The sequence below is a fragment of the Rhinoraja longicauda genome, chromosome 12 (genome assembly GCF_053455715.1).
Source record: "Rhinoraja longicauda isolate Sanriku21f chromosome 12, sRhiLon1.1, whole genome shotgun sequence".
Taxonomy (NCBI): domain Eukaryota; kingdom Metazoa; phylum Chordata; class Chondrichthyes; order Rajiformes; family Arhynchobatidae; genus Rhinoraja; species Rhinoraja longicauda.
This window is the reverse complement of record NC_135964.1, coordinates 34,018,631-34,030,679: the sequence shown is the minus strand read 5'-3', so window position 1 is coordinate 34,030,679 and position 12,049 is coordinate 34,018,631. Positions and strand designations below refer to the sequence as shown.

The following is a 12,049-nucleotide window of genomic DNA, read 5'->3' as shown; positions in this document are numbered from 1 at the left end:
AACCAAATCTGTAAAGTGATGGGTGATCCTGTGGGCTCAGTTTGCAAGCTGGAGCTTGTCAGGTGAGAAAACTGACTCCTTATCGCACAACGTGCATCTACTCGTGCTCCACTCCCAACCTAGTCACAGCACACCTCCAGCGGAGATCAGCAGTTAACAACAACTGACAGGAAGTCAACTTTAATAACTTATGATCAATGCCCGGCACCTGCCTAAAAGCTCTTTCGGAACAATGTCATAAGCAAAGTGCTAGGATTTACGTGTGACTTACTATTTCAGTGGCAGGATGAGTCAATCTTAAGCCCCGAACAACGTTTCTGACTGTCAAATTCTTTAATTAGAGCAAGAAAACTTGGTATAGTGCTCGGAGTGTTAATATTGGACGGGATCCACAAAGGTTGCTAACACCTCTCTGCTCAGGCATATTTGGCTGGCTGAGTTAGAGGTGGGGTTATGTTATTGTTGGCCCACTACACCATTATTCCCGTTGGTGTTGTGAAAACTATTCATTGCCCTGAACTGAAGTGAGTTACGCTTTTCTTTTTGTGTGTGGTTCGGATAGATAAATGTTTTTCAATTATTTCCCCACCACCAGCACCCCACCCATCCCAAACCATGACACGCGTTTCCGACAGAACGATCTCCACAGTGTGCAACAAATCTTAACTTCGTCCCCTGAAGATTCTTTGGCCTGGCAGCCCATACTGAAAGAGTGGGGCTTGTTTAAATTGGAGGTTTGTTAAGAGCAAGCCCACAGCGACCTTTGAACCTGTCACTGTGAGAGCCTCCCAGGTTATGTCAGAGGTCAGATTCCATAGCAACCGGGACAAACTGTGCACACAGCTATCTCTTCGCAAAGATTTGCAATTTTGCTGCTTCCTCTGTGATCGAGGGAAAGGCCCAAAAACACAGTGACATGTCAAGAGGTCTGTACTGTTTGGGCGCCAGTAACCATAGCAACTACCTCCTTTACTGGGCCCATGCATCTGGAAGATCTCATTTACTTATTTCTGGACCATGAAATTGGTTTCTAACTAACTAGTTTTGTCCACCTGCTTTTTATTAATTTACCGTAGTGTAAATACTACACAATTCAATGTTTGTCTTCGTTTGGGACGATTGTCAAGGGATTTAACAAACAGTGTAGAAGAGAAGGCAAACTGACTTCAATGATAATAATGATTTGGATCTTGTTCAAAGTGAAGGGAAAGTGTTCCAGAAATGTCAGCAATACAATATATTGCTCAGATGTCCTTGAACATTCTTTTAACAGCTTTATAAATTGTCAAACATTGTACATTCAATAAGGTCATATTTTTTTAATCTGATGATATATCTACTTGTGCATATGTGCACAAAGAATAATTGCAAGTTGCTGCACAAGAGATCTATCACAGTGGCCTGACAGGCGTAAACTCTCTCCATTGTAGGGATTGCAGACATGTCAGCTGACCAAGGTTGTTCAGGAAGTCCCAGGTAGCAATGGAAAGAGGAAGAGACAGAAACAGGGAGGGGCGGAGAGAGGGAGGGGCGGAGAGCCAGATAAGGAAGCAGAGGGGCAGAGGTTTCTGGTATGAAGCTTCTGTAAAGTAATTGGTTAATTTTCCAAAATGTCCTTTTGGATAAGCAGTAATCCAATCCCATATTTTAGCTAGTGTGGATTTCTTCCAATCTTCTTGAACCATAGAAGTCCTTGACAAATTGATAATGTTAGCACAGTACTAAAGGAGACCTTCTTGTTTGTTTAGGTGAATGCAACAAGGCAAGAATGCAAACTTACAGAAGAATGTGACCAACTTATTGAAATCATTCAACAACGAAGACAAATCATTAGCACGCAAATCAAGGAAGGCAAGGTAAGAACCAGACCCTTGCTGATAATTTGGATCAGGGATGGGCTATTTGGTTCTTCGAGCTTGCTCTACAGATTACGGCTGACCTTGTTTCACAGAGCAACATTCTCATATCCCTTGAATGTATTAACGCCCAGAAAGATATCGATACTTGTTTCACATGAATATAACAACTGAGCCCCCACAACCCACTGGGATAGGGAATTCCAAAGATTCACCACCCCCACTGAAAGAAGAAATCCCTCCTCACCTCAATATTAAACGGCCTATCCTTTATTCTCACGTTGTGACTCCTATTCCTAACCTCCCCAACCAGGGGGAAACATCCTCCCTGCATCCAGCATGTAAGGTCCTTTAAGAACTTTGTATGTTGCGATGACATGAGGAATAAAGTCCCAGTCTATCAGAATCCTGCCACAAATTGCGTAAAACTTCACCGCAGTCATCCATCCTTTTTACAACATGCCCAACAAAACAGGCTTGAGGATCTGTATGGGCAACCCCTGCCCCTTTCTTCATAGATCAAAAGCAGTACCACTTTATAACTGCTAAACGTATGTAAGTTGCTCTCCCATAAAATACTATTGGCTTCCTCGTGTTCACACATAATTACATTAGATATGGTAAAGTCTTCGGACTAGTAAAGGGATAGTTACAAGCCATCAGCATCAATGAGGAGCAGAGCCAGATTCTGGCCAAGGTTCAACTCTCAGGCCAAGGTTCAACTGTTTATCAAGTTACAGGCTGGCTGGCTTCTTGTTGTTTGCTCGTGATTCCCATTGAAGGTTGTAAAGTTGGGGTAGCTGCAGCTAAATACTGCCGTGAAGCTTTCCATGGTTGAATTGCCTGCCATAGCCATTGCTAAAGACCTGTATCTGAATAATGTTCGCTTGAATCGGGTAACAAGAGGTCAAATGCCCAGTAATGAGTTCCAAAACAGGGAAATAATTGGTTTGGAAGACTGAGCAAACAAAAACTGCTGTTGAAACTCAGCACATTAGGCAGCATCCATGAAGGGAAATGGATAGACAATGTAGGAAAGAAAACTGTAGATGTTGGTTTAAATCAAAGGTAGACACACGATGCTGGAGTAACTCAGCGGGTCAGGCAGCATCTCTGGAGAGACGGAATGGGTGACGTTTCGGGTCGAGACCCTTCTTCAGACTGATGTCAGGGAATGAGGCGGGACAAAGATAGGATGTAGTCGGAGACATGAAGGCTGGTGGGAGAACTGGAAAGGGGGAGGGGATAGAGAGGGAAAGCAAGGACTATCTGAAGTTAGAGAAGTCAATGTTGATACCGCTGGGTTGTAAACTACCCAAGCGAAATATGAAGTGCTGTTCCTCCAATTTGCATCACTCTGGCAATGGAGGAGGCGCAGGACAGGAAGGTCAGATTGGGAATGAGAGGGGGAGTTGAAATGCTGAGCCACAGGGAAATCGGATTGGTTAAGACGGACTGAGCGGAGGTGTTCAGCGAAATGATCACCGAGCTTTCCCCTGCAACCGCAGGAGATGCAACACCTGTCCCTTTACCTCCCCCCTCGACTCCATCCAAGGACCCAAACAGTCTTTCCAGGTGAGGCAGAGGTTCACCTGCACCTCCTCCAACCCCATCTACTGTACCCGCTGTTCCAGGTGTCAACTTCTCTACATCGGCGAGACCAAGCACAGGCTCGGCGATTGTTTCGCTGAACACCTCCGCTCAGTCTGTCTTAACCAACCTGATTTCCCAGTGACTCAGCACTTCAGCTACACTTTCCATTCCCAATCTGACCTTTCAGTCCTGGGCCTCCTCCTTTGCCAGAGTGAGGCCCAGCGCAAATTGGAGGAACAGCACCTCATATTTCGCTTGGGTAGTTTACACCCCAGCGGTATCAACATTGACTTCTCTAACTTCAGATAGTCCCTGCTTTCCCTCTCTATCCCCTCCCCCTTTCCAGTTCTCCCACCAGCCTTCGTGTCTCCGACTACATCCTATCTTTGTCCCGCCTCATTCCCTGACATCAGTCTGAAGAAGGATCTCGACCCGAAACGTCACCCATTCCTTCTCTCCAGAGATGCTGCCTGACCCGCTGAGTTACTCCAGCATCTTGGATAGACAATGTTTTGGGTCAGAACCCTTCTTCAGACTGATACATGATAAGAAAAGAAGATGGGGTGTGAAATATAGAACCAGAGAGAGGATTGGTAGGTAGAATGGAACAGAGAAGGGACAGAAGAAAAAGGGGGGGGGGGGGGGGGGAAAGGGAGGGGTAGGTAATGAACGGACCGAGGGTGTGGAGGATAAAGGAGCATCCAATGTGATAGGAAGGTGGAAAATGAAATGTAGAATCGTAGAAAGAGTAGAAAGTAGAAATGTAGAAAGAGATGATCGTGGACCACAGGAGACAGCAGGGGAGTGGACACCTCCCCATCCACATCGGTGATGTTGAGGTTGAAAGGGTCAACAGCTTTAAGTTCCTCGGTGTGCACATCACTGAAGACCTTTCCTGGACAGTGCACATGGACACAATAACAAAGAAGGTCCACCAGCGGCTCTTTTTCCTGAGAAGACTGAGGAAGTTTGGCATAAACGCCAGCATCCTCACAAACTTCTACAGATGCACCATCGAGAGCCTGCTGACGGGCTGCATTACAGTCTGGTACAGGAACTGTTCTGCCCACAGCCACAACTCACTACAGAGAGTGGTGAAAACGGCACAGCACATCACTGGCAACTGTCTCCCGGCCATTCAGGACATTTTCTACTGGCGGTGCCTGCGGAAGGCATGCAGCATCATCAAGGACCACAGCCACCAAGCACGCAGGCTGTTCTCCTTGTTACCGTCAGGCAGACGATACAGGGGTATGGCTGCGCGTACCACCAGACTTAAGGACAGTTTCTATCATCAGGCCATCAGGCTTCTGAACTCATAAACACATTTCAAATCATATATGTTGATTATTTTTAATATTGTCTTTTTACCTTACTAATGTCATTTAAAAAAAAAATCTTATTCATCCTTGGAATATTACTTGGAATATTACTGCTGAGGTGACCCGTTGTCTTGTCAAATACATTTCATTGTACTGTTGACCCTGTATGACAAATTTTTTTAAAAATTATTATTATTATTATTATTATTATTAATCAGATGGAGGGAAAGTAGGAAGAAAGGAACAGGCGGAGGAGGGGTCTGATAAGAAAGCAAGATGGAGAGTAAAGTTTAGAACAGGGGGAGGAATGGGGGAAGAGGGGCCAAGGAGGGGAGATGGTTAGGAAGATGTTCATTATGTAAAGTTTGATGACTTTCTGGTGTGAATTGAATCAGCCAGACCCTGGTCCATCTTCATGAGGATGGGGAAACAATCTAGTTGCCACTGAACATGTCAGACACTGGAAGATTAGTAGTGCTGCAAAGGATGAGGCTTGATGGAATTATTTAGCAAGTGGGAGGTCCTCAGTAAATGAGGACACTGGTATAAAGGTGGAAACGCAACATATCCAAGAGAGAGCTAAGGCGAAACTGACAAGAAAGCACACAACTCCAGATTGGTCGAGACCTTTGGGTAGACCCTCGGGTAAATGTATGTGCATCAGCAACCAGGGTTGAGGGCAGCCTCAAGTGTTGAGAATTCAGATGTGCTCGCTGCCACCCAGAAGGCAGCACACAGCAGAGTGAAAACAGGAAACGAAATGAGGATTAAATAATCAAAACCTAATTAAAGGAATATGCTAAAACAGTGAAGCAGGAAATTCACGCAGCAAGAAATGAGAGGCTGGAACTGTTGTTTGCAGTATCTGCAGATGGATGCTTGTAATGAGGCACTGGTGAGTGCAGACCATTCTGAATGCAAATTCAGTATTTAGATACGGCAATTGATTAATATCTTGGTTAATTTAATGATTAGTACGGGTGTCAGGGGTTATGGGGAGAAGGCAGGAGAATGGGGTTAGGAGGGAGATATAGATCAGCCATGATTGGATGGCGGAGTAGGCTTGATGGGCCGAATGGCTTCATTCTGCTCCCATCACATATGACGTTATGACCTTGAGGATAATGAGGGCGGATTGGTAAGAGGATTATTGGGGCAAAGGTTGATCAGCTCCCGTTTGCCGTACACTTAGATTAAGTCCGATCCATGTCCCATTCACTTCCCTGTCATTGTTACACATTCTGCAAACTCCTTGCCCGACAAAGACGGTCACAAAGTTTGCAATCGACACCCAGATTTCTTGGGGGGACAAGGATGCAGATTTCCACTTTCTGTTCTGGGTGCCATGGTTTAGGGGGAGAAACCCCTCTAGATCGGCACAAGGGGTGGGCATTGGAGAGGCTGGGTGGCCTGTACATGGTTTGAAGGCAAGCTTGCGAAGGGCAGCTTCAGCTTTTCCCCGGTGTTGAAGAAGTTGTGCAGTGAGCAGTGACGCCAGAGGCTATTTGGGGAGACAGAGATTGAACCACCACAGCCCAAAACACAATGCTGAAATCAATGGACACACTGAGACATGAAGATAGACATAAAGTGTTGGAGTAACTCAGCACGTCAGGCAGCATCTCTGGAGAAAAAGGATGGGTGACATTTTGGGTCGGGACCTTTCTTCAGATGCGATCCAAAACGTCCCCCATCCTTTTGTTCTCCCGAGATGCTGTCTGACCTGCTACGTTACTCCAGCACTTTGTGAATATCTTCAGTATGTACCAGCATCTGCAGGTCCTTCCTGTACACACTGACACATGACACAGGCATTTTGTTATGCCACGAGCAATGGGTTATGAGCTGCGGCTTTAGAAATTTTAATCAACTACGTTAAATTATGATTATTCTGTCAACGAGCTGATTACAATTTCCTTACTTCACTCCCTGAAACTGTCTACATTTCTACCAATATTCTGCTACAACCTCTCCCACCCTGTTCTTAGCTCCGGTAATGGGAACAGGAAGGAAGGAAATAGTTGTTGCCCAAAGGAATCGAGTAGCAGCACAACACAGGGCAATCCCCAAAAGCGTCAATGTCCCTGCTGCAACACAACGCTGCTCGCGGTGGAAATGATTTTGATTGAAAGAGGTTAATGCACTGCAATTACTGGGTGAAAGGCCAACAGTGACATGGACTTTTCTTCTGGGTGTTTTGTTTGCCATTTGTTGCTTTCCATGTCATTAAATGCCACATGCAGGACACCACTTGTATTGTTGTACTACGAATCCATGCATTTGTCAAGGTAAACACAAAATGCTGGAGCACCTCAGCAGGACAGGCAGGTGTAAACCAGCATCTGTGGTTCCTTCCTGCAAATTTGTCAAGGTAATCACTCTTTGGAACATTTAAAGGGCCACATACGTACCAATGATTGTCATAGGTATATATTCACAAATTGCTGGAGTAACTCAGCAGGTCAGGCAGCATCTCGGGAGAGAAGGAATGGGTGACGTTTCGGGTCGAGACCCTTCTTCAGACCCATCAGTCTGAAGAAGGGGCTCGACCCGAAACGTCACCCATTCCTTCTCACCCGAGACGCTGCCTGTCCTGCTGAGTTACTCCAGCATTTTGTGAATAAATACCTTCGATTTGTACCAGCATCAGCAGGTATTTTCTTATAATGATTGTCATAGAGTCATTCAAAACAAAACAGGCCCTACGACCCACCCTAACAATGCAAACATGGGTGCTCCTTGCAGCCGCACACATCCACTCAAGGCTGCTGCCACTTCTGGTCCTGTCCTCCATCATAATATTGACTCCCAACATCTAAATTCATTCATCCTTGCCAGTGGGCACTGATATCACCTGCACCTCCCCTCATTCTTCATCAAGACTTAACAGCTCAACGCTGGGGGGATTGGTCTGGGGCTGGGGAAAGTAACATATCCAACAATTTCAACAGCTATAGAGGTTTTGGGAATTAAAGCACCCCATCAGGAAGGAACACTGAAAGCCAGCTCTGGAAATCCCACCCGAGTTATTATTGAGGCCAAGTCACCATTCCCAATTTCCAGACCTCCAATTTTGGATCCGCTTCGTTCTTTGAGTCACTCACTCCCTGGAGCAAAATGTCACCAGTGGGAGCCTTGGGAGAAGTCCCTGCTCATGGTGGGGAAGGCATGTAAAGATTGAGGTGGGAGAAGTCCATGCCCGAAGCCCAAGGATTCGTCATCCTCCTGGACAATGAGGAAATAAGCAAAAATAAATTAAAATCCTTTCTTACTAAGGTGCGCTGACCCTTGATCCAATTCCTGATGATGTGGTCAGGGGATGAAGAATGTTGGAGATTGTTGAAGATCTGCATCAGCCCCTCTCCCTAACTTTTTCCCCAGATCCCTTTTGAAATCTATTCTGATATCTGCTGCCACCATCTTTGCTGGATTGAGATCACTTGCCATGGATAAAGAGTTCTGGCCATCCTATCCTTGTTGAACAGAGAGCAAGCATTGAAAAATAAGTGTGTGTCTGCATGCATGCATGTGTGCATATGTATGTTCTTATGTATGTGTGTGCGTGTGTGCCACACAGCGCCCCCATATCCTCAGTGCGAAATCCTTTTGTTTATTTGAAGGTTTTGCGGCTGCGGAAATTGGCTCAGCAGATTGCCAACTGCAAGCAGTCTATTGAACGATCTGGGTCCCTCATCACTCAAGCAGAACAGACGCTAAAGGAGAATGATCACGCCCGCTTCTTGCAGACGGCTAAAAATATATCTGAAAGGTAAGAGAGCACCATGCCTGTCACTTGTGATCACGTTCCTATTACTGGTAACTGAATCGTACCTCACAGATTCACGATGTTATTGTTGCCAGTAGAACCTCACCTCATCTCAAACCTTAAACTTGACCTCTTACGTTCATCATAATCTGATCGTCTTGTCGATTGTTGGACGTTGAAAGGATTTCATTTTCCAGGTTAGTGCTGGCTCCCCTGCTCCATACAGATGCAGTGGTTCAAGGGTTACTGGTTCTACAGCCGTGATCTCAATGCCTCAAGCTCAAATCTCACATCACCAGTTTGCTATTTTTACATTTTGTTGAATGCTTTTTATTTGAAAAATCTGTTTGAGTCAGGGAAAATGACCATTCAGCCTTTAGATTTTCATAGGATCTCAAATGACTTTTCCAAGGGAAAGAAGCTTGCTATGGTTGTCTACTCTGAATTATATGCTACTTGGGTTCCACACCATTGTGCTTAGCAAAGTCCCCTAGGGTTATTTAGCAGAAACAGCTCTTCAGTCTACAATGTTCATCTGACTATCAGGTGCACATTTTCAGAAAAATTCTGTTTGTTAGTGCCAGACAAGTGGATATATTCCAGGCATTCGATTATCATTCCCTTAATATTCCAATGCTCTTTTAGTTCACTATTTTAAAGATGACACGCAGTAGAATAATATGTTTTTGAGTCACAGTCAAGGAAACAAGCCCTTCTACTCAACGTGCTTATGCCGACCAAAATGCCTAGCCCCATTTGGTGCTATTTGGCTCATATCCCTCTAAACCTTTCCTATCCATGTACCTGTCTGAATTATTTTAAAATTGTGTTATTGTACTCGTCTCCCCAAACAAAACAGCGGTGTGCAAAAGGGTTGAAGTTATGATGGTCTCTCTTTAACAGCCAGCAAAGCAATGGCTAGTTCATGCCCCAGATGAACAACCATTGTCAACGTCCTTTTGAAATCAAAGCAATAATGAAAAATCACATTACCCTTAAACTTATTACAGTCTTTACCTGCCATGCAGTGATGTTACCATAGCATTGCTATATGTGTAAATGTCAATCCCGTCACTGGTTTCCTTGTTAATCCTCTCACTGTTGGGCTCAGCACACTCCCTGAGTTAAAATCCATGTGGGGTTGACAACTTGTACCATTTAAACAAGGAGGGTGATTGACCACTTCTATTCTATCAGTGCCTGTTGATGCATTGTTAGTAGCTATCTCATGGTTGACTAATCTATGGATTTCTTTGAAGATGGGACTAGCAGAATGGATAAAAGGGTGTAGATAATGGGTACCTAGATCTTCAGGAGTCTTTGACAAGGTTCCACACACAATCTTGGTCAACTGGATTACATCACATAGAACTGGGCTAGTATATTGGTGTGAATTGGGAGTTCATTAAGAAACAAAAAGCAAATAGTGGGAATGAACAGATTTTCAAGAGAGAGTTAGATTTAGCTCTTAGGGCTAAAGGAATCAAGGGATGGGTACAGCAGAAACAGGATATTGATTTTAGATGATCAGCCTTGATCATATTGAATGGTGGTGCTGCTTCGAAGGGCCGAATGGCCTACTCCTGCACCTATTTTATTTTTGTTTCTCTGTTTCCCACGTTGGCAGTCAGTGATCTGGAATTAAAATGCTGGGACCGGTGATGGTGATTATGAAACTATTGGATTGTGAAAACGCAGCAGTTTCACTAAAATTCTGCTGGCAACTGGTCTTGTCTATTTGTGACTCCAACCTATTCATCTGCTTTATTCTGAGCTGTTGTCAAAGCAAGTAATTAAGAACAAGAGACAATTGGAGATGAATAATGAATGTTAGTAATATCCACATCCCATGAACTAATGAATATAAAGCATAACTTTCATATGAGGAAAGACTGGATAGACTGGGCTTATATTCGCTGGAATTTAGAAGACTGAGGGGGGATCTTATAGAAACATATAAAATTCTTAAGGGGTTGGAGAGGCTAGATGCGGGAAGATTGTTCCTGATGTTGGGGGAGTCCAGAACCAGGGGTCACAGCTTAAGGATAAGGGGGAAGTCTTTTAGGACCGAGATGAGAAAACATTTCTTCACACAGAGAGTGGTGAGTCTGTGGAATTCTCTGCCACAGAAGGTAGTTGAGGCCAGTTCATTGGCTATATTTAAGAGGGAGTTAGATGTGGCCCTTTTTGCTAAAGGGATCAGGGGGTATGGAGAGAAGGCAGGTACAGGCTACTGAGCTGGATGATCAGCCATGATCATATTGAATGGCGGTGCAGGCTCGAAGGGCCGAATGGCCTACTCCTGCACCTATTTTCTATGTTTCTATGTTTCTATAAACCCTGGACATTTTCCAAAGGCAGTTGATCTATCCCAAAGTGTGATGACCTGAACTAAGAGTAGATAGGACAGAGGCGGGGAATATCTTTCACTCAAGCATTACAAAGTCCCCTTTGCTTTGAACATTGTGACATGGAATGAATCTGTCCTTTGCCATAGAACATGCTACTCACATTGTACACGAGTTGCTAACGGAATGAGAAGTTTACAAAGAAAGGAGGTCTTGAAACACTTGAGCAATTGGTGAGGAGATCTAGCTGTCTAGACTGAAGTTGTTGACTTCCAACTATTGGTAATGTCCACTGTACACCTGTTACTGCCTGCAAAAGCAACCTAGAAAAACACTGAGTTGAGGAGACAATTAAAGACGTCAGCAATGTTCACATTCCACGGAAATTAGCACGCTGAGTCAGGAGAAAGATGCCCCAGAGTTTTAACGATGAACTGTTCAACCTACCCTCACTTTGTTTCAAGTTTAGAAATGAGAAGATGTGTCTTGTCAGCGTGCTTTCAGGATAGTGATGTATCTCAGAGAATTAGGAGTTCATGATTTTTTGTTTTCAGCGAGTTACAACACAAGGTAATTATGTGAAGAGGCCTGGAGTCACAAGAAGCCACAAATTAATGTCAAGTTGAGTTTAGTGCAAGTTGCCTGACTCCACTTCCGACTCATTGATGTGTGTCAGCCAGGCTGCTGGAACATAAAGTCAGGCAGCATGATGGAAACAATAATCGAGGCTGCTTCAAAGAGTAATATATCCGGTTAACCCTGAAGGCGAATTTAGTTGATTCTCTTCAGCAATAAACTTAAACAACAAATATTATTTGTCTCTGGTAAATAACAAATCTCCCAACCATACCTATATGCATAAGGATGAACTCAGACACTTTTAAGATATGCAAGGATCCATTCAACTACGAGATTAATCCTATTTCCCTCATTCTTCAGACCCCTACAAATGTTTTCTTTGGTTTGAAATGGATGAACATAAAATACACTCTTTTATTCATGCATTATCCATTTTAACTCTTTTCAGCTATTAATCTGAGGGCTGCTGGTGTAGTAAAATTTTAAAATAAGCATTAATAATGCTTCACATGGGGATTCAGAATTACTTAGATTATGGATGAAACACTTACCAAAAACCTCCTTGCATTTTAATGGTGACCAATC

At 44.1% G+C, this 12,049-nt stretch overlaps 1 protein-coding gene across 3 annotated transcripts in view; it reads left to right on the top strand.

The window, feature by feature from the left end:
• Window positions 1–12,049, top strand: part of LOC144598892 (E3 ubiquitin-protein ligase Midline-1) — a 266,261-nt gene that overhangs the window by 228,130 nt on the left and 26,082 nt on the right. For all 3 annotated transcript variants that reach the window (XM_078409460.1, XM_078409458.1, XM_078409459.1), the window contains exons 4-5: window positions 1,749–1,856; window positions 8,392–8,540. In XM_078409460.1, coding sequence (XP_078265586.1) covers window positions 1,749–1,856; window positions 8,392–8,540 — 257 coding nt within the window. The remainder of the gene's footprint in view (window positions 1–1,748; window positions 1,857–8,391; window positions 8,541–12,049) is intronic.